Source organism: Camelus bactrianus, chromosome 5 (assembly GCF_048773025.1).
Source record: "Camelus bactrianus isolate YW-2024 breed Bactrian camel chromosome 5, ASM4877302v1, whole genome shotgun sequence".
NCBI classification, from domain to species: domain Eukaryota; kingdom Metazoa; phylum Chordata; class Mammalia; order Artiodactyla; family Camelidae; genus Camelus; species Camelus bactrianus.
In genome coordinates, this window is record NC_133543.1 from 98,893,738 (window position 1) to 98,917,466 (window position 23,729).

The following is a 23,729-nucleotide window of genomic DNA, read 5'->3' on the forward strand; positions in this document are numbered from 1 at the left end:
ATTTTATCTGGCAACCCCCATATGGGAGATTCTTAGGCAAGAGGGTTATAGTCTTGGATGTCCTAGGAGTGGAGTCAAAGCTCCAAAGTCCTTCCCAGCTGTCACATTCCAAGACTCCAGAATGAATTCCCAGTTCTACCAGAACCGTTAACAAATGGAGAAACTGCTTTGAATTTTAGCTTTTGTCGCTTCCCCATTTTTCTCTAGGATGGCAAATGGGCAGGAAAATGCTGGATGAAAACCTGTGGAAAAGTTCTACTGTGGAAAATCAGCCCGTAAAAGAGCTTTCTGAACTGCCAACGGGCTCTGGATTGGGCGCACAGGACGGTGAGTCACAGGGCGCTTGGCCCCGATCCGACTCTGGACACCAACTCTACTCAACTCAAGGGCAGGCGGAGAGCTCGGGCCAAGGCTCCCGCAGGCGCCTGCGCTCTGCCGCGGCCCCGCCCTCCTCCAGGCTGACATCCGGGGCTCGGGCAGGGGCGTGTCCGGGGAAGAGGGGAGGGAGGCAGCGGAAAGGAAGGATGTCGTGGGAGGCTGGATAAGCTGGGAGGGAGGCGAGGCGGGGCCGGGGGCGGAGCAGGAGGCGTGACAGAGCGGGCGCACTGTCACGTGACGTGCGTGGCGACGTGTCGGCCATCTTGTGTTGTTGAGGCTGAGGACTGACTTGGGTTCTGAGAGACTCCCTGTCCCGGACCGCAGGTAACCAGCGACTCCATCTCGCTCCCTTCCGCGGCTCCGCTCCGTGCCCCAGCTCTGCAGCCCCGCCTGGGCCTCCTGGGCCTGCCGCCCGCGCTCTCGTCCCCGCCGCTCCTGCCCGACCCAGCCCAGCCGCATGGACACCCACAGGCCGCCCGGCAGCCGCCGCGGCCGGCTCGGGCGTCAGGCGAGGGGACAGGTCAGGTGCGGGGCTGGAGGGAGCCTCCTCCCCGCCGGGGGGCATGCCGGACCCGGGCGCGTCTCGGCCGCCGAGCTGGAGAGCCCCCTCCGCTGGGGCCTGTTGGCATCGCAGGGGCAGGCGAGGAAGGGAAGAGGGTGGTGGGGTGGGCAGTGTCAGGCCGGCTTGCTTAGGGCCAGAGGGCTCGCCTTCCGCTACCTGCTTCTAGCCACCCGCCCAGCCTCGGGGTGCCCGGGGTAACAGCTGCTTCTGCTAGACAGCTGCTCCTGCCCGCGCTCCTCCCAACACCTGGCCTCTGGGAGATGCGCCCTTGCCTTCCTCACCGAGCATCTGCATTGGGGAGACTCCTTCCGTGGCGAGAGGACTGGGTCTGAACCAGGCCTGAAGCCAGGTGGAGCCATGATCAGAACCTGGGACGGAGGCTGGGAAAGTAGAACCCATGGCAGCTTTGGGACCCGAACGTTCACATCGGTTTAAAATGGGCATTAGCCTTAAGTGTCAGCAGTTATCCACGAAGCACTCAGAATATTTCAGTTTTGTGGCTGAAACATAAACCAAACAGCCAGGGAAGGGGGTATGAAAGCAGGTTGTATGACCGTGTTTGGGAAGCAGTAACGTTGCTTTGCATTTATCTGGCATTGTTTTTTTGTTTGTTTTGTTTTCAAATCCTTTGACTGAAAGCCCTTAAGCACGCCTAATTTCTCTGTAACAAAGGTAAGTATTTCAGTTTAACTTGCAGGACATTGAGGAAGAGGCCAGACACGTGGACAGTTTCTTATCCAGTGTACTTACCTTGGACTATAGGCAGTTTTGATTCCCAATGTGTATGCGGGGAAGATATTTTTTCCTTACATATTATTTCCTTTTTAGAGTCTAATGATTTCCTAGATTTAAAAAAATTGTCATCTTTTCTGAACATCGACTTTTCCTTCTAATATTTGCAACTCTGGCCTTTCAGAGTTTTGTCTATTTTGATGAGAACGCAAATATGTTCTCTCATTGATGTTTTTATGTGTTCCTCTAGTTAGCAGCTTTCAGAGTACTCAAGCTGGAATATGTACTTGTCTGTTACATCAAATGTTGACATCAGTAGAGGACACTAGGAAAAAAAAATTAAAAGTGGCTTGTATCTAGAAAAATGTCAGTCCTTTTGGCATTTAATACTGGGGAATACACTGGTGATGGTAGTAACTCGCCAGAAAAGAAAGGGCTTCACAGTTTTTCTGTACTTGACAAAGCATTTTAGGATTTTGAGACCCAGGAAGGAGAAGGTATATGTGCTTCCATTCATTTATTCTTTCATTTGTGCATTTATTTATTTGAAAAATACTGAGACCCTACTACACTGTTGGATGCTGGGAGCCAAATAGTCCTGTTTCCATGGAGCTCATTTCTAGACAGCTAAATAAATACTTAGGTAAGATATATTGTGTAGTGTCAAGCGTTGTAGGGAAAAAAATGAGATGGGGAAATAGGATAATAGGGAGTTAGGGGAAGAGTTAATTTTAAGTAGTGTGCTCTGGGAAGGCCTTTGAAAAATCTAGTATTTGAGGAAAGATCTGACACAAGGAAAGGAGCTATTCCTGTAGCTCTAGGGAGGAGGAATGCTCCAGGAGAGGGAAGCCAGGGCAAAGACCCTGTGGCAGAAACTGAGGTGTGAGCAGATCATTTGTGGCTGGGAAGAGTATGGAGGCTAGCCTAACCAGAGAGGCACAATCCAGAGGGAGGTTAGTAGGAAATGTGTACCCAGCTCATTGACCCTAAGTTGAGTGGGGATATTCAGTTGTTCTGGAATCTTTTTCCATACCTCTTGGGACTCTTAGAAAGGAAAATCAGATTCTGGAAATTTGGGCCTGTATGCCCAACCCCTTTCCTCCACCGGACACCTCTCTGCATCAGTTTGGAAAAATTTCTGGTGCTCGTATAACATATCTCAGGAAGTTGTCATGAAACAGCTTTCTGAAAAGTAAAAGTTTTTAAATGAGATTGATGATAAACTGCCTAAGAGGATTTTTCAAAAGAAATTACTTTCGAAGAAGGAGATCTTTGGGATTATTTAGAATATTTGAAAATGTAGGGAAATAAATTTCCTTTGAAGTGTAGACACAGATCATTAAGGAGTATTACCTGGAAGAATTGTATTAACACATGTTGTTTTTAATGGTAAAGAATTCCCCTTAATGATTTATGTGTTGTCCAGCCGAGCTTTAAAGTCCTCAGGGACTCTTCCATTAATTTGTTAGTATATCCTTTATAGCATTTTACATGTGTAGAACTTTTTGTGTTGTTTTTTATTCCTGCACTTTGACCTTTCAGACTAGTTTTTCAACTAATTTTGTACTTTTTCTTTGGAAAAGAATTTTGATTTTTTTTCAGCTCGTCTCCATATTCTTATTCCTGAGCTTTCATAAATGTCCTGTTTTAATTCACCTGAGGAATTTAATGTTTTGATTTTGAAATGTTTTTGTTGGTGAATTGTATATATGAAAAATAATTTGTTTTAGTTTGCCTGAAAATCAGGAGAAGATAGGAATTCAGGGTGTGAGTGGAGCTCCCTGGCTAAGGGGGGATATAGTGATGATAATAATGAGATAGTGTTTTAACAAATTGCCTTTCTCCCTCTTGTTCCTTTGTTGAGTTTTTGAAATGACAGTTCCAAATTATAACGTCTTTGATGTCATATCAGCTCATTTGTTCTCATGACTCTGCATTTTAATACTCCACATGTCTATTCTCTTTTTGTTGACCTTCACACTGGAAGACCACACTATTGATAGTGATTGCTATCTGGGAAAGCCTTTTTGGGTGAAAGATTATTACCATCCATATTATCCTTGTCCTTCTAAAGGATCTTTGATTTGTGCCATTTTTGAAGACTGACTTCATTTGCAGTTCTCTATTAGCCCCTAATGACTAAATTTTCAGTACTTTCTGTTTTATTCTGTTTCTTATAGATTTTAGTGGGACCGGTGTCATTAGGTTGAATCTACAGCCTATGTTGGTGTTAATCCAGTTATATTAGAGGCAAGTTCAATGTCTGTTTTCCTTCAGCAATTTGAATTGCCTTAACATTTGATCATTATTGTAAAACTCAACCCAAGTGTTTTTCCCCCCTTAACCCTCACTAGGATTTTATGGTGATCAAGTCCTAGGAATTCTATCCCTGAAGAATTACATGTCTTTAAAAATATGAGTAGATTTTTACTTCACTGACAAGCTTACTTACAGTTAGAATCCTGGTATTTATTGACCAGGTTAGCATTTTTTCACTTTTTTATGCTCTTAAGGTGACTGAGAAATACACTAAATTAATCATACAGGAATACAAAATGATACTTCTGCTGAATTGTTGATAATTTTATATGAGATTGAGGGAGAAGAGGGGAGAGATTTGAAAAACAAAAAGAATAGTCTCTTAAGTGGCCAAAGTTAATTTTATAAGAATCTCAAAATATTACATACTTCCCCACCTCAAGTAATTAAGGAACAACATTTTGTATTTTCTTGTCAACTAGAGTTTCATTGAACTTGAAATTTGTTTATACTTATAGGAGATATCCTAGAGCTTGTTCTGGTGAGTTAGACCCAGAGAAGAGTTTGTTTTATTGTCTAGTTCTCTCTTGCTTCTGTCTGCCCGTACAAAAAATAGAGTGCAATGGATGACGTTGGATGAGCTTTTGGACATTATAACGTGACTACTTTTTTGCAAAATTAAATCAAAGGTGAAAGTGGCTTTCTCAAGTCCTTTCTTACTGTTAGTAAAATTGTCAACTTTAATTTTTTTAAAAATTTTTTTGAGGGGGAAGGTAATCAGGTTGGTTGGTTTGTTTGTTTATTTTAATGGAGGTACTGGTTGTTGAACCCAGGACCTTGTGCATGCTAGGCATGTGCTCTACCACTGAGCTATACCCTCCCCCTAACTTTAATTTTTAATGATTGTTTTTTGACTCTTAAGTAGCAGCATTCAAAGCATCATTTGATTTTAGCTTAGAAACCACTTGAAGCTGTTCAGTCCACTCCTTGTCGGTTGGAATATCACCATATTGTGGATTTTAAAGATTCTGCCTCATCAGAGCATTAAAAAGAGTTTGTGATTTTGCAACTGAAAGCACATCTGGAGCTTTGCTCCTTGGACATTTTGCAGCAGTTATACTTCTTGGGCTCACTGATTATTTGCATAGGGTACATACTGTATTGCTGTGTTCCTGGCTGTCATTTTTCTATCAGATACGTTAAAAAAGTTAATACCAAATCCCTATAATGTAGTTTTGAATGAAAACCCCAAACAATCATTTCCTGAAACCCTAATAGTGCTCATTTGTTGGGTTCATCAGAATCATTTAGAACTTTGGTTAAAAAAAATACATTTTTCGGTCCCATTCTAAAGCTTCTGAGAGAGACTCTTTAGTTGTTAGGACAGGGAATCTAGATTATAAGCAAAACCAGGTGATTCTAATATTTTAACCCAGTTTGAAGTCCATTTCCTGTAAAACATAATAAAAATATGTTTTTAAAATTTCCTAAGAAATCGCTGAGTTACTCACTTTAATACTTTTATTACTTACAGTGTTAAAGGACCTGAACAAAATCTGCTCAAACCTCCTGCTGTGAACCAGCAGAACTTTTGAACAGGTGAGTGTTGAAGGGAAGCACAAAACTGGGGTTTAAGCAAACAGATGATTTTTGCTCTTAAGGCTTTGGTTATTTTTGTCCTGTTATTTCTCCTGAAGTTATAGGCAGTGAATAAAAACAACTTTTCTGGTACTGCTCAGATCCCTTATGAACCGTAAGAATAATCATACTCTTTTCTGCATTGATCCTGGTGTGAATTTGTGTCTTAAATTGTCATAATGATTTTTTGATGGCATGAAACAGGAAGAGGAGTGCTTTGGGGGGAGCGGTAAGGAGGTATCTTATGGAACCCAAGCAGTTGGCTTCATGAAGGACATAAACCAGAAATTGGGAAGCAGTCAGGAGACAAAGTAGTTGAGAGAGCACTTTTCTCCTTGCTTGCAAATAGGTGTCATCTCTTGTCTCTTTATCTTGCTTTAGTTGTCTTTCCACACTCTGGCCTTTTCTGCTTTAACAGACATAGAGGAAAATTGCCACTTGATTCCTTGAGCCACATATAAAATCAGGCTCTAGTGCCACTAGCCAACTGGTTAGTAGCTCAGTGTCCCCATTTCAAATTCCTGGGAGGGGAAAATTTGATTGGTTGGACTTGGTCCAGATCTCTGTCATTGGTCTGATTAGTATGTCCATGGGGTGGGGTTCTTAAAAGGTCCCACTCCTAAGAATGGGGTTAGGTCTCAGAAAATGGAGTGTTGCATACTCTAGGCAGAATCCCACAGAAGCTTCTAGATTGTTTTCCTTTTCCTAGAAAAATTTCCTGTGTATAGCTTGGCAGTTTCAATTTATGTGTCCTGAATGAAGAGTTAAAATATATGCATGTCTTTTGGTGAATGAGACCTAGTAGTTCTCACCAAGCATTCCTGGAGCTTCCTAGTGCAGTGTTTTAACAAAAGTTCTTGATTTGGGTTCAGAGGAGCATCTGGGATAAAGGTTCAGCAAATGAACATAAGCAAGTGAGAAGCTTAGTTTGTGGAAAAATTCATTAGTTATTTTTTATTGATTGCTTTTATAAATTTTAATTTCTGCATACTTTTTACAGTATTAAGTAACACTTGAGTATGAGGAAGCCATAGAGAATTTGAGGGGTGGGACTTCTGTTTTTGTTTTTGATTTTTGGTTTTTTTTCGGTTAGGGGAGATGATTAGGTTTATTTTATTTATTTCTTTATTTTAACAGGGGCACTAGGGATTGAACCTAGCACCTAGTACATGCTAAGCACACACTCTACTGCTGAGCTGTACCCTCCCCAAGGGTAGGACTTTTATGTGGGAATCTATATTCATATTCTTTGAGTGGCAGCAGGTACTTTCACTTTTGGGAAAGGATCAGGGAGACAGTATAAACTTGTGTTAACATATTTTTGTATATACAGTTATTATGTAGTACTGAAGTAAACTTTTTTTAATGGAGCATTTTGATACCCTATTTGTTTTTGCTTGTAGCTTGTACGTACTTGGTGACATCGAATTGCTAACATAATTTTTATTATTTAAATCGTATGTTAGTGTATTAGTATGTTGAGACTTTGATGCAAAGCATAGGGATTACTAACACAAGTGATCTGTTATAGAGTGAGGTGTCGAATGACAGACTGCACATGTGACTTCCTATGATACTTTTTTTTTCAGCCAAGGTTTCTTTAGCAGATTGCAGCTGAATTCATTTTTAAGGTGGAAGAGTCCTTTCTCATATTACACATTTTCTTTAATCTGAATGTTGAGGTAAGGCATATTCAGGGCTTTGTGAGGTTTTAAAAGGTTTCCACATAATGTGTGTAAAACTTTCACAGGCTCTGGGGACCCTTCCCTGGAAAAGATTGACTTGTAGCGAGATTATCACACGATGTGGTAATGTGTATGGCATTGTGAATTCTCCTAGAATAGTTCACTCATTGCTAATTTTGTTGTTTCACCAAAAGGAGGAAAAGAAGAGAAACATTTACGTATTGTTTAGAAGCAGTGGGGAGAATGACAGTAATTAGTAACAGCTTTTCTTGTAGTGGTATTGTGGCCACTATATTCTTTGGGAACAAAGCTTTTATTCAAGTTGTCCTGAACCTGGAGGAAGTCTTTGGAGCTCTGGCCTTTTCAGTTTTGGTCCTCTGGTAGCAGAGCCTGACAAAGAATTGGCAGAGATACTGTCTTGGTACTTCACAATTGGTAAATCGTGGCTCAAGCCTTGAAGGGATGGTCAAATCCAGGGGATTTCCTGGTTAGCCCCTTGGGAATTGAGGTGGTGGTGTCCATGTTGGCCCCGTAGTAACTGAATGGATATGAAGTCATCTTGCAAGATCAGTAAGTCAGAGTCTTAATTCTTCTTTAGTCTTTTATACTACTTCTGCCATTGTTAATGGAGTTTCTGGTAGTGTGTTATGAGAGTATATACTCTTCCCCAACCAGAGGGCTCACTATATTGCTTAATTGAGTGAGGCAAAGGAGTAGAAATTGGAGAATAGTGAAACAAACGGAGTGGGAAATTGGGGAAAGGAGAAAAAATGACTTCCACAAAATGAATTCCTCTGAAAATTGCCAGGAAATGGAGGGAACAAAAAGTAACCAAGCAGTATTAAGCACTATATAAATATATGAAGAAAAGCTTGTGGCCATTAAGCAGAAAAACGTGGGTTTAATTTGCTGTAGCTTTAGATAAGCAAGGTAACCTCTTTGAGCTTTATTTTCCTTACTTTATTTTTCTTTCCTTACTTTCACCAAGTATATCCCATAGTGATTTGGGAATTAAAAATCTAAAATGCCTGATACTGATGCCTGGGACATATTAAATAGGTCTTCAATGAATGGTAGCTTTTATGATTGTTATTAATATGTAAACAGATACATTTTGATTGTGAAATGTCATCTTTATAATTTTAATAGAGACCTCAGTGGGTTCTGTTTTTACATCTTTTGTCTTTTTTTTTTGTTTGTTTTCAATCCAACAAATAACTGAATACTTGCTTTGTGCCAGGTGCTGGGCTAGCCAAAGTGGTGAGCGAAACACACAAGGTCCTATCTTCATGGGACTTCATGGGACTAGGGACCACACCCTAGTGGTAGAGGCTATCAGGAAATCATATAAGTGAATTTCAAAATGTGAAAAGTTTCTCTGTCCTTGGAAAAGACATTTTTTAAATCCTTGATACTTTTTGAATAAGTGTCACATTTTGGATCTTGGTGTTCTTGTTGTCAGTGATATTTTATGCCCCGTGATATGCTTTCCAGGGTATATATGTTTGTTTAAGTTAATTTATGTATATCTTTTGTCACTTTTTCCCTCTCTCTGTGAGATAGATGTTCTCAACTTTTTGATCTTAGGACTCCTTTACTTTTCCTTTACTAAGTTTGAGGACCCCAAAGAGCTTTTGGTTTTTCAATTATGTCTGTCTTTATCATATTGAGAAATTTAATACTTATTAATTTATTTAAAAATAGCAATAGTTTCTTTACATGTTAAATATAGTTTTAATGAAAATATAGTTTTAATGAAAAATACTTGTTTTCTAAAAAATTTGCTGAGAAACATGACATTGTTTTATCTTTTCACAAATAGCTTTTATGTGTTGCTTTATAGAAGGCAGCTGGATTCTTATAGCTGCTTCTGCATTCAGTCTGTTGCTATTATTACCTTAGTTGAATATATGAAGGAAGTTCATACAAAGATGTGTATGTAGTTGGAGAAGGGAGGAATATTTCAAGAGCTTTTTCAGATAATTGCAGATATCCTTCGATATTATACTAAAATTTGACAAGTAGTTTTTATACGTTAGTTGCACTGTGAAATCTGAATTTTATCAATGCACTTTTATACTCTTACACTAAAATCTATTGGTCTATCTTGTGTGTTGAATGGGTATTTTATATTATAGAGTATCAAAAAACACATTAATTGATATCACCACACGTCAGAAAAGCCTTTACATCTTGGGAAAGTCTAAGTACTAGCAAACCTGTTAAGCTCATGGTAGTGAATAGAAGTTTTCTAAAATTTTAACTTTTGCTTGAAAGCTCAAGTTTTATAATTGGCAACAAGTAGTGTCAATTATTTTCCTGAAAGTAACAGTTTCACTTTGTTCGTTTTTGAAAGAAATGTCTGCTAAATACCCAGGTCTAGATAATTTTGTTTGTCAGCTCTTTCAAGTCAAAATGATGTTCCTTGAACAAAAGCAGCTAGTTGAGCTTGTAACTCAAAACAGTCGCCTAAGTCCCTTTCTTCAAGACTTTGATGTGCAGCAGGAGTGCTTTATGCACACTTCTTATTTCAACACATAGAATACTGAAAAGATGTGTACACAGGGATCAAGATTAATTAAATTAATAGTTTTCAGTGCTTTATCAAGGCATTCTTGAATAAACCTGGCTTTTTTTCTCTCTCATCAGTTTAGGGCACATGGCAGTGAAGAATACAGTGACTTCTAGTACAGTTGGGTGCCACTGATTTGAACGATGCTAAGATGCCAGCAGTTTTCTCCAGTGCAGTGAAAACTTACATCTTAGTATTAACAGTTGTGACATCTTGGATACTTTAAAAGAGTTTCAGAGAATTGCTGCTTTGGGGAGTAGAATTTTTTCCAGTGTTCTACTCATGTATATTACACTGACTTTTTAAAAAATGTTTCAAACAAGGAATTGTTTGAAATAGAAGCTAGAATAAACATATCACTGAGAATTGTTAGATTTCATTGAGAGTTTTTAATGCTTGGTAAATATAGATTTATTCATAAGTTGCAGTCAGTTATAAAATAGTCTTTTATAGTGGTCCCATAAAAATAGTCTTCTGCACCAGCATTGTCTAACAGAATTTTCTGCTACGATGGAAATGTCCTATAAATCTGAACTGTTAAAAACACTGTAGCCATTAGCCATACGTGACTCTTGAAATGTGGTTAGTGTGACAGAGGGAACTGCATTTTTTAAAATGTAAAAGGGGTTTACTTTTTTATTACAGCTCAAGTTCTCTTATTTTTTATAGTAGGCTTTATTTTTAAGAACAATTTTAGAGTCACAGAGAAATTGAGAAAATAGTTCAGAGAGCTCCCGTATATACCACACCCAGTTTCTGTCTTACATTACTGTTGTCCATTTATTACAATTAATTAACCAATATTACTTATTAACTAAGTCTATAGTTTATTCAGATTTCCTTAGTTTTCTCTAGTGTGTTTTTCTGTTCCAGGATCCTGTCCAGGACACCACATTACATTTAGTCATTTGTCCATAGGCTCCTCTTGGCTGTGATAGTTTCTCAGACTTTGCTGTTTTTAGCAATATTGACAGTTTTGAGGATTACTGGTTAAGTGTTTTGTAGAACTCCTTTGTTGGAATTTGTCTGATGTTTTTCTCCTGATTATGGGTTATGGGTTTTTGAGAGAAAGTCCACAGAGGTACTAGAGTGCCGTTTTCACTACGTCATATGAAGAACGTGTACTGCCAACATGATTTATCAGTGTCAGTGCTGCCCTTGACAGTTGGTGGACTTTTATGCCTTGTCAGGTTTGTCCACTGTTAAGTTACTCTCCTCCCTCCTTGAGGACCTGAATTTTAAATTTTAATTAATTTAATTAATTAATTTAACTAGCCACATGTGGCTGATGGGTACTATATAAGATGGCACAATTCTAGACAGTGTTCCTCAATTTTAAATTTTATCCAGAACTTTATTTAACATCTATTTTAATAAATTTAAAGAAAGGCAATTTAACATAATATAAAGTGTTAGTCTTGGAATGCGTTGTTAGAAGGAGGCAGTCTACTTTCAGTAGGTTTAGTCTTTTCAAGATTAACTTTTTGAAATACAATTTATGTACAATACAATGCCTTCTTAAGTATACTCATTAAGTGTACATCTTGATGAGTTTTGACAAATGCATATACTTGTGTAACCATCACCACAATCAAGATATATAACATTTTCATCACGCCCCCACCCGCCAAGTTTCCTCCTGCTTTTTTGTAGTCATTTGCCCTTGCCCAATCCTGTTGATCTGTTTTTTGTGGCTATAGATAATTTTGCCTCTTCTACAGTTTTATATAAATGGAATTATTCAGTATGTATTCTTTTTGTGTCTGGCTTCATTTGCTCAGTGTAATATCTGTGATACATCCATGTTGCTGCATGTATCCATAATTTGTTTTTTGTTAATGAGAATATTCCAAGGTATAGTCATTACAGTATTTATTTATTTGGGTTGTTCTTGGTTTGGGGTTGTTAGGAATAAAGCTGACCTTAGTTTCAATGGCAGTGGGTAGTGATTCAGATTGTGCTGGATTATTTATTACAGCAGGGTAAATTAGGAATTTAAATTCCTTTTAGGATGAGGAGAAAAGCCAACAGAGTATAATTTTTTTGAAGATATGTCATGAAAAGGATAATTAATGTAGAAATAAATAGTATTTTGCAAAGTTTCATATATAATATGTGGTCCAAATAGATGTAGACAATTGTGACTTTGGATGATTTTCGGGAGCGCGGTGGAGGAGTTCTTTGTTAGTTCTTTAGGATAAATGTTAAGTAATGAAGTGAATAATGGAAGTGTAATTTTGCTTCATAAAGTTTTGTCATCAGTAGATGTGTTAACATCATATTTTAAAAATCATTTTTAAAAGTTTGCATGTTTAAAAATGAGACTTGGTATTGTCATACAGATGGGTGCAGAAGGAAAAAATGTTTTCTGCTGTAATAGATGGGAGGAGTGTGTCTTTTTATTTTTATGCCTTAAAATTATTTTTTAAACCAAATTAATGTTCAAAAGAATATTAAATTTTATGACATTTATGTTGGGGTTGTAAAAATGTTTCAAACAGGCAAGGCAAACACTTTGTGGGAATTAAAATATATTTTGTTACAAAAGTAATTGAATATTCAAGTTTTGAAAATAGAGAAAATCATTAATCCCACCTCATGCATATTTCTTTATTTCTATGTTCTCTTTTTTTTTTTGTGACATACAGTTGGCCCTCTATATCCATGGGTTCCATATTCTTGGATGTGGAGGGCTGATTGTAAAGGATTTGAGCATCCTTGGATTTTGGTATCTGCAGAGGGTCTTGGAACCAGTCCCCCTCGGGTGCTAAGGGACACTGTATGTATGATTATACTCTTGTGTGCAAGTATATTGTACCTGTATTTTGTTGAGTGACTGTGCTGCTTTTATAAGATAACTTCCAGTCTTTTATGATTATAAGGGATTTGGTATATGTGGTTCCCCTCTCATGTTTCAGTTTTTCCCTCTCATTGTTTTACTTAGCTTTTTTCTGATAAAAAAAATGCATTTTGAAGGCTGCATATTTTAGCCTAGTGATTACTTGCTTCATTTGAATTTGGACTTGTTTATGGTCTTAAAGAGTTGACAGATTTATTGATTTATAGATGTGTTAATTTCTGGTGTACAGCATAGTGATTCATTTATGTGTATGTGTGTATATATATATTCCTTTTTGTATTCTTTTTCATTATAGGCCATTATAAGGCATTGGATATAGTTCCCTGTGCTATACAGTAGGACATTGTTGTTTATCTATTTTATATATAGTAGTTAGTACCTATAAATCCTAAATCCCAAACTCCCAATTTATCCCTCCCCACCTCCTTTTCCTCCTGGTAACCGTAAGTTTGTTTTCTATATCTGTGAGTCTGTCTCTATTTTGTAAATAAGATCATTTGTGTCCTTTCTTCCCCGCTAAGATTCCACATATAAGTGATATCATGTGGTGGTTTTCTTTCTCTTTCTGGCTTATCTTAGTATGACAATCCCAACGTCCATCCATGTTGCTGCAGATGGCATTATTTTATTCTTTTTTATGGCTCAGTAGTATTTCATTGTGTAGATGTCACAACTTCTTAAAATATTTTTAATTGTACTGTTTTTTTTCACCGTAGCTAAACCATTTATGGTTTATTTTTTCCTTTTTAAAATTGAGGTATAAAATATAGCAAATATGTGCACAAATCTGAAGTATATAGTTGGGAAAATTTTTACATGTGTATATAGTTTTGTAATCACCATCTAAAACAAGATAGTGAACATTTCCAGCACCCCAAAAGGTTCCCTCTTCTTCCCAGTAAGTACTTACTTCCATGGTGAGCAATTTCCTGACACATGTTAAAATTGATTATTTTGCTTATTGAACGTCATAAAAGGAATCATACAGTATATATTCTTTGGTGGCTGGCTTCTTTTGCTGAACACAGTGTCTGAGATTCATACAATATTGCTACAAATATCAGTAGTTGGTTCTTTTTTATTGGTGAGTATTTTGTTGTATAAATATATTATACTTTAAACAATTTTTAAACTTTGAAATAATTTGAAAGTTACGGAAAAGTTGCAAAAAATTAAACTTTCCTTGTGTCCTTCACCTGGTTGGGTCACCAGTTTTTAAATATTTTCTCATATTTGCTTTATCCTTCATTTTCTTTTTTCTTTCTCCATATATGCAAGTATATATGTATGTAGTTTTTTTTTTTTTCCTCTTGAGAGTCCATTACAGACCTCGTGCTCCTTTCTCCCAAACATTTCAGTGTTATTTTTTAAGAATGAGAACATTTTCCTACACAATCACAGTAAAAATTTCAGAATCATAAAAAAGTAACATTGATAAAATACTATTGTGTATATAACTTCTTTTCAAATTAATTGATTGTCTCTTTAATGTCTTTTAGCTTATTTTTCGCTAGTTCAGGTTGGAATTAAGAATCATACCTCTTTTTAGTCTCCCTTAATCTGGGATGTTTCTTTAGCCTTACTTTGTCTTTTATGACATTGATACTTTTGGAAAGTATGGTTGATTGATTTTATGTCTATCAATTTGGGCTTGTCTGGTTTTTTTTTTCAAGATTAATTTCAGTTTATGCATTATTGTCAGGAATGTAACGTAAGTGATGTTGTGTCCTTCCCAGTGTAACACATCAGGAGGCACATGGTGTCAACTAGTCTCGTTATTAATGATGTTAATAACTCAGTAACAGCCAGATGGAAGAGATGCATAGGGCAAGGTGTGTGCGAAGAGGTGCGAGCTTCACAGTTTTTCTGGTGTGCCATTCTTTCTACACCTTCATATGTTCACCAGCCTTGAAGCTCCACTACATTTATGTATTAATCTGTTGATGGACATTTGTGTTGGAAAACATAATAGCCAAATGTCAGGTTTTGGTAGTTATGAATAAAACTACTATGAATGTCTTACACTCATCTTTTGGTAGGCATTTTCCTTGAGTGTATGTCTAGCAGTGGATTGTGGGATTGCCAGGTAGATGTATATTTAGATTTAATAGAGTCTGCCAAACTGTTTTTTGAAGTGATTGAACTAATTTTCAGGAATGGAGTCACTAATTTTGTGTTATCTTAATCCAGATCTGGCTAAGGTAGAAATAACTGGTTGCTGGAATGGACACAGAACTGTTTATTTACTTGGTACATGTGAAGAATGCTAGGGAAGTAGCTCTTTTTCTGCTGTTACGAAAATGGAGGTTGGGAAGATGGCAGATTCAGGTTTTTTGGTGTTCATTCTGTTAGTCTTTTGGCCATCTGTGCATAGTACTGGCTGGACTTCATCCCAGATTTGCCAGTTTTTTTCCAGGTAATTTTTACATACCCAGGAAATGGAGGTTTGCAGTAGCAGATTATTTTTGTAATAAAGATTGAGGGTATTTCAGAGTATATGTTTTGAATTGTTAGTAGAATAGTAATAGCTAATCAATATATCAAGACTTCTCCTGGGAAGCTGTATCAGGCAACACTTTCAGAGTAGAACATTAGCCATTGTGCCAGATTTTGCTTTTACTTTGGTTTCTCCTGGCTGTGTTTGTTCAGACAACTTACTATGTAGATCTGCAGCTCCCTCATGTTGATAGTGATTGTGCCCAGAAGTCATCTGGCTTCTCAACACTGTTCCAGGTTGTGAGAAAATGATAAAGTCTCTGAGAGGCTGTGTTTTTTTGTTGTTGTTGTTGTTGTTGTCGTTGTTGTTGTAAACCCAGCAATAAGAGACTAGGTTGATTTCTTTCTCTTCACCTTTGAACGTGTACTCACATGCACACAGTGATAGATGAGGTCCCAAAGAGCTGAGGAAGTCAGGAAAACTAGAAAAATATACAGAGGAAAAGAAAAATAATTATATACTAGTAATCAGAGATAAAATAATTGCTAGTGAGGACTGATTTAGCTTAGAGTTTTTAAGAAGTTGACAAAAAGGCAGATTAAATAGCATTCATTGTCAAGTATAGAATCCAGTTTATAGAATACCAGCTTCCTGATATTAATTGCAGGAGAAATGTATTACTTGAATTCATTTATAAGGAATTTTGAATAGTGGACAAGGTTTGAAATAGTGATTATGTAGAAATACTCTCTTAGCTATTTTAAAGTCATCTCTCTTTAAAAATTGGGGGTAGACCTCAGGTCTTTATCCCTAGAATTGGAGTAGCCAAAGGAGAGTGGAGAGGCCAGTGGAGAGGTGAGAGCTTTATTACCTCTCCATGTTTTAACCTGTACACAGGATGTTTTTCAGTATTGTTAAGGTAACTGCAGCCCATCTTGCCCTGATAATGTTACCTTCCCTTCACCCCTCTGAGGTCATCAGTACTGTGGTCCTGCACAGCGGTAGGTGCATCAGCAGGCACCATCAGGATCTTCATCCTCTTCCATTTACATGCCTGTTCTGTTTCTTTACTAGGATGACCATTCAAGCTGAAATACTCCTTTTGTCTCTATGTAATTATGAATACCCCTTTCACACAAACATTCTGGTTTAGGTGATAGATTATATGTAGTCACCTTAGCCATTATTCATCCTTCTTTGTGCAAAATCCTTTTTCCTCTGAAGTTCGTACTGTCTGGCAGTACAGCTGTTCCCTCGTTATCATCAGATATGTAGTCTGTGGGATGACCCATCCAATCTTCCCAAGTTCCTGGTTTCTTGACTTAACTCCATCTCTAATTTTTTTTAGTACTTTTTTTTATATTCCTAATATACCTGCTTTTTTGGCATTACCAACATATCAAATTTGTAAACTCTCTTCTGTTTTTATTTCCTTCCCCATTGTGCCTAAATCATACTTGCTAGCACCCTCCACTTTGCCCTCTTATTCTTCCACTTACTGTGTGGATAAAATCTTAACCCTGGTCCAGTCCTGTTGTCACTCTCTGCCACGTACCCAGGCTGCTAAGTTCGAGAAAGAAGCTCACAGCCATGCAGATAGGTGCCTCCTCCATCTTGATTGGACCTTCAGAACTGCAGTGTGGTGTCCTGGATTAGATCCTGGAACAGAACGAGGACATTGTTGGCAAAACTGGTGAAATCTGAATAAACTCCAGTTTAGTTGATAGTGATGTACCAATGTCGGTTTCTTAGTTTTGACAAAATACTGTGGTAATGTAAGTTGTTTATATTAGAGGGAACTTTCTGTAATAGCTTTGTAACATTTCTATAAATCCGTAATTATCCCTAAGTAAAGTTTGTTAAAAAATACTGCTGTAGATCACACCAGCTAGCATTGCTTCATTCTCCTCAAACCTTACTCTGTCATCTAGTCTGTCATTTGCCTACTTACCTGAGAAAATTGAGGCCATCAAATATGAATTCCCTGCAACTTACTGTCCTCCTCTCCCCCCAAAAAACCCCACAAAAATAAGCTTGGAGGTGTCCTAAGCCATTTGAGTATACTTTGCTCCTGTCACAGGTGGAAGGGCATAACGTTTTTTCCCCCATTTGTTCTCTGAAACCACATCCGCCCGGCTTTCTCAGACTTCACTTCTATCATATTTTTGCTGAATTGTTTCTTCTCTTTTTGATTCTACTAGTATTTTTCCAGTAGGATATTTTCATCTAAAATAAAAATGGAAATTTTCCTTCCACTCTACTTCATTTCTCTTCACCTTTCACAGCTAAGATTCTAGAAGAAGTTGGCTGCATTTGTAGTCTTCCCTTCCTCACCTCTCACCCCCTAAAGTCTGGCTCTGTCCCTCACCACACTTCACTCTTCAAGTCACCAGTGACTTCACTGTGGAAGCATATGAAGACTTTTCAGTGTTTCTCTTTTTTGACTTCAATATTTGAAACTTCGAAATTCCTCCATTACAAAAAAAATTTTTTTGTAAGTGCTAGCTTTGTTGTATACACATATTAGTAACCTACTAGGAAAAGAATTACTCATAATTCTGTCATTCAGAAGTAAATATTAACATCTGGGGGCATATCTGTATATACCAACTAAGAATATATTTTAAAATGTGGTGAATTTAATTATGTTCTCTGTATTCTCTAACCTTTCTTGATCACTTAACATATTGACATTTTTTTATGTCAGTGAATATAGTGATCATCACTGCCCTCTGTTCTCTACCCCTATGTACATCTGGTTTCCATGCTATCTGCTGGATTTCTAACACCCCTCCTTTATGTTTAGTTCTTGCTAATTCATTCTCCTCCTGGCATCCTGAATGATCTTTCTAAAGTTCAGATTTGATCTTGGACATTTTCTTGCCTGTATCTTCATGTATAGCCTTCCATTGCTCTTGAGATCTAAAATGCAAAAATTCTATGATATGGCCACTGCTTTACCAAACTTCATTTTAGTTTTTTAGCCTTATTGAACAAATGGATAAGCTCTCAAAAGAACCTGACTCTTTCTCCTTTCTGTTTTAGATAAAGTGAATGAGGGGAAAGCTAGAGTCATAGAATCTGACTTTAGGTGAGAGGTTAGGGCTAGAGATACCTGACTACATGATCCTTTCTTCTTCTTTTCCTCCTCCAGTGTTTGCTAAGGCTTTATTCTTGTCCCTTGAGCTTGTCCCTTCTTGGTTTTTGCTTTGAGATAGTTTCATTCTGTTTTGGGTTACAATTCTGTAGATTTACTTCCAAGTCTGTGTCTCTCATCCTGACTCTACACTGGAGTTCATGGTCTGTATTACAGTCTTTTGGATGGCTCCTCAGGTGCTTCCCATTCATTTTGTCTAAAATGGTAGATGTACTTCCTCCTAAACTTGTTACTTTTCCATTTTCTCTTTCCTTTCAAGCTTTTCTATACAGATTGATAAAATAACCTGCCCCCAGTATTACATCCTCTAGATTCCATTCCATTTCTGCATCCTTTGTTTAGATTTTTCTTTCCAGAATGAGCAGTGCTTTTTCCACTTTGGGAAATATTTTATGGAGTAGGTATTTGAATGGATCCTTAGTTTTGTACAGGCCAGTGTAAGGGAAGGAAGATGGGCCTTCTGGGGTAAGGGAATGAATGGCATGAGCCAGAAGGAGGAGAATGCAGTGGAGAGTAGAAAGTTATTTGGCTTTGAGTTTGGAGGTTAAACTGTGGGAGATTGAGTTAAAAAGGTGTGGATTGTCAGATTGTTGGGAACCTGAAAGGAGTTTTGACCATGCACAGTAGGTTTAATGACCCTTATAAAGAAGGGTGGACATGGCCAGAGCAGTGCTTTACTAAGTCTGATCTTGTTCAATGTGTGTAAGTAGAGGCTGCATCAGGGAAGCAGATTAGAAATTTTATTTCAGTAATCCAGACATGAGTTAACAAAGGTTTGGCTATAAAGAAAGGAGAATGTAGGAGGAATTGACCACATTTGAGACATAATGATTGGATATGAGGGATAGAGAAGAAGAAGGAGTTTCAGGTAACTCTGGGCTTTTGAGCCTGGGCGACAGTAAACTGTGAGAACAGTGGTACCTTGATCAGTTGTTGAGATGTTTATCGAGGAGGAGCAGGCTCCTGGAAATGCCACATAGGTCATGGAAGAAAAAGATAAAATCTGTAATTCACAGCAGGGATGGGGCCCCTCTCAAGGGGTGGTGTGCAGTTTAGAAATTTGTGGGAGAAGTTTACATTGCTGTTCTATAATAAACTCCTACTCCCTGCATGCTCCACGTTAAACTCCCCATGATTTCGTAGGCAGGGGTCTACCCAAAGTAGTAGAGAACACCATTGTAAATAAAATGAAGGTTCAAGACAATATCTAAACAGAATTTATAGTTAAGTAAACCATGGGTGCACTGAGGGAAGTTAGAAAAGAAGAGAAACTTGGGGGGAATGGTGATTAAATAGGAAGGGAATGAAGTTAGGAAAAATACATCAGTATAGTGCTGGACGTGGAGGAAAAAGAAGGAAACAGTTTCAAGAAAAGGCAGTCTAAAGAGACAGCTTGGTGGGAGCACCACCTTCAGTGTCTGGTTCAAATCCTGACTTACTGTAAAAATTCAGAGCTGTTTTCTACTGGGGACAGTTCTGAGAGTTGACAACATTTAGCTCAGTGGAGTTTAAATGGTGGCAAAGCCTGTGCTCGTTTTCAGTACCTCACTGCATCCTTAGAAAGTGCAATTGAGAAATAAGTCTTAGTTTCCATTCCAAATAATTTATAATTCGGAGACATTGTGTAAGACAATTCCTCCAGTATATATAAATAAATATATTAGAACTGGGCTCATTTAAATTGATTAGGAAACAGCAACCAGGGATGGGGAATTCAGAATTAGAAATTACAGTAATGTAAGTGTTTAGATTTCCTTAACAGTCATAACTCTTAGATTTCCTGCTTTAATTCATAAAGGAGAATGAACACAACACCATTCTAAGTAATATAGGTCTCTTTAGCTGATAATTAAATTGCTTGGATTATTATTCTAAGTTCTTAAGAGCTCTCCAGAAAACTTTACGGTAGGAAGTAATCTTATGCAAACCATGTTGTAAATGGTAGTTAGGTCCTCAGCTCATGGCATTGAAAAAACTTTTGAGCCTTTAATGTTTCTGCAGTATGGTAGTTTGGCACTACCTAAAGGTTTATAGGTGGAATGAATGATAAAGAGGACTGGAACAGGATTTCCTTGCTTGTTCCTTAGGTGTTGCCTGAGTCCAGGGCTGCTCTGTAACTCAAGACCACTGCGTGCAGTTGGGCAGGTTCTGCACTACACAACTCTAGGGGTTCTGTTTGCATCCTTTGTGGCAATGGTGCCCTTGGAGTTTTTTATTTTTCGTGACCTGTGTAGCCTTGTGGTAGTAATTTAAAGGGAAAAAATATTAAATATGTAAGAATGATTTTAGTTTTCACTGATTTCATGTATCAAATAATTCAATTTTTGAGATTCACTTGCTTTATAAATTTAGTCTGGTACAAATCTTGCCTTGCTCTATTAATTCAGAGCTGTTTTCCAATGGTCGAAGTCCCATAGGGGTTTGAATATAAAACATTTGTCTAAGTGGGGTTTAAAATGGTGGTAAAAACACTCCTTCAAGATGTTTTGTGTTACAGTGAAATCTTACAGTTGATGTAGTCTCTGTAGGACTATTTGTTAGCCACGTAGGTCCACATACTTTTTTAAAGCACACCATACTGATTTATGCTAAGTAAGGTCACACAGCTGATATGTAAGTATGATCCTTGTCTTCATTTACAGTGGGCACTTCACCTGGGGGCTGATTATCACTACCTTGACAACTTATTTCAGTTGGGATGTACCATAATTTAATTGAACCTAACATGCATCAATTAGGAGATTTTATGTAATGCATCGTTTTATGTATTACTAAGAGAGAAATCATACTGCAAGTAAACTTGCATCAGGGTTAAGAACATGGGATTCTTCCTGCAACCCACATGGTCGACATAGGGCCAGAAATACCTTCCAGGAGGAGAGCAGATAAATAGCTGATATGGACGTTAGCACATTTTTAGTTTGCCTTTTCTGCATTTTAGACCAATTTCTAGTTTGTTTTTAGATCTTTTAAACAGCAACAATCAGGGTGATGTGATATATCTTGGAGATATTTACAGTATAATGTTTATAGCATTTTCTGTTTTCTAGGCTCTGATATCCTTTTATCCCCAGCTTTATTGAGATATAATTGACATGGAACATTATGATGGTTTAAGGTGTAAGATGTGTTGATTTGATGCATTTATATATTGCAAAATCATTACCGCTATAGCATTAGCTAACACCTCCATGTCATCACATAATTACCATTCCTTTTTTGTGGCAACAATCAAGATCTACTCTCTTAGCAACTTTCAAGTATGTAATGTAGTATTACTAGTTGTAATCACCATGCTGTACATTAGATCCCCAGAAGTTTGTACCATTGACCATTATCTCCCCATTTCTCTGACTCCCCAGCCCCTGGTAACCACCACTCTACTCTCAGTTTCTATGAGTTTGGCTTTTTGTAAGTAATACAGTTTTTGACTTTCCCTGTCTTATTTCTCTTTAAGATCTGTTGTGTAAAAGTTGCTCTTGAAGAATCACTCATGTAATTGATTACCTTATTATTTTAACTTGATGGTCCAAGATAATTTTCAAAGAATCACTGGAGTGTACAGTGCTAAGCAGAAAGTGGGGAGAGTTGTGGCAGAAGCTGTGAGATAGGTAGAGGGGTCCTGATTTTAAGAATCTTTGCTATACCTCATGGTGATGGAAAAAGCCATTGCAAGGGAGTAACACAAATTAAAATGTAAATCTGTTATCCTTCATTCACTCCCCATTGCTTGAAGGCTAAAAAACGAAGTCCTTAATTTGGTTCCCAGTGGGAACCTGTCTGCTCCCACCTGTCTTACCAGCATCATCTTATACCATGCCTCCTTTCCCCATATAAACATAAAAAGATGATGAATTGGAATGTAAGGGTGGATTTGTTCATTTTCTTTGCCTGCTATATTGTTATAGAGATGAAAAGATCTCATTCTGGTGACTGGTTGAGAGGAGCATAAGCAAAACACACTCCCTAGCTATCCTTCCTGGGCTGGAATTCTGCATTTAATCTTGACCAACTATATGGAGATATTTTTCTCTTTAACAGGTTTTTCCACATATAAAAATCTATTGTAAACATACGGAAAAGAATGGCAGCGGAAACGCAGACACTGAACTTTGGGCCTGAATGGTGAGTTTTCAAAATCTCATCCTGCTGCCTGTTGGATGACTAGTATAGTAGTAAGGTATTTGTACAGGTGTTGGGAGTTTATAAAATGTGCATGTTTTTGAGACTTTCCTTTACGTGCCTAGTTGAAAATAATATACCAGCCTAGGAATAAATAATATTTGGTTAATAACTACTTTTATTTTCCTGTTCTGGTCTTGTAATGATAATTGATTTGAAACTCCCCACATTCCCACCACCCTAGCAAATTATTTAACTTTTGTTTGATGCTTTGTCTAGATGCATATTTAATGTTATATAATTGTGACTTTTTATGTGTATGTTTTCTGCTACAATGCTGTTTTGTGGATGCTATTCATAGACTCATTAAAAATAGTTTTTATTGCGTTATTATTTGAATTTTATTTAATTGATGGGCTAGGCAGGTGGTCCAGAATTACACTGGCTATAAACAGCCATATAGGATTGGGTTAGCATTTGCCATAATAACAATTAATCGACCTTTGAGTCTCTTACAGATATGTTTGGACCCCGAATATGGAATTCTCATGGAATTTTGAGATCCATCACATTATAGTGTGACTTTTTCCCCCTCTTCTTCCTTTTCCCCAAAGTTGATGATTGAAGATCCTCTCGTCAGTGGCATGAATAATGATAGTTCCTTTTTCCATTCAAACTTTGAAACAGAGGCAGTATTTAAGTATATAAATTGAAATAGTGTCTTAAACATTTTTGATTGTTCAGGTGGTGGTGGTTTGATAAATGACGCAGTAGTAACTCCCTATTTGAGGACTCTTCTTACCTTACCTTACAATATGGATTTCTTCTTATATGTAACTCCTAAATTTTCTTGGCCCTTATAGCTAGCATTTGGAGACTGAGGAGAAATCACTTTTTGAAGTTCTAAGAACTGATGCAACTTCTATACTTTGAGAGTTTATTTTGGAAATGTTGACCTAAGTAATTTTGCACCTGTTTTAGTTCTTATTTTATATTTTAAGGATAATTTTCTTAATTGTCAAATCAGTATATGCCTCTAGAAAAAGTAGAAATTATAAGTAATCCAGAAGAAGATATAATCACCATAATTTCACCATCCATGATGACCACTGTAAATAGGTTGATGTATCATTGTAGGTAGTTTTATGTATGCTTACTTGTGTATATGTACATGTATTTTCACAAAAATTGGATCATGCTGTACATTCAATTTTGTAACCTGCATTTAAAAAATAACCACTTCAAAAGTATCTTTTTTATCAATAAATATTTTCTGTTATTTTAAATGGTTGCATTGTATGGCTATACCATCATTTATTTAACTAGT

At 37.4% G+C, this 23,729-nt stretch overlaps 1 protein-coding gene across 4 annotated transcripts in view; it reads left to right on the forward strand.

Moving 5' to 3' along the window:
• The first annotated feature begins 610 nt into the window (after window positions 1-610).
• Window positions 611-23,729, forward strand: part of GIGYF2 (GRB10 interacting GYF protein 2) — a 111,712-nt gene continuing 88,593 nt past the window's right edge. For 3 of the 4 annotated variants that reach the window (XM_045511589.2, XM_045511591.2, XM_010948177.3), the window contains exons 1-3: window positions 611-702; window positions 5,466-5,530; window positions 22,322-22,405. In XM_045511589.2, the coding sequence (XP_045367545.2) occupies window positions 22,365-22,405 (41 nt within the window). In that variant the 5' untranslated portion in view covers window positions 611-702; window positions 5,466-5,530; window positions 22,322-22,364. Of the gene's footprint in view, window positions 703-3,852; window positions 3,923-5,465; window positions 5,531-22,321; window positions 22,406-23,729 lie in introns of all 4 variants that reach the window. The other variant, XM_074364502.1, reaches the window with a different exon arrangement.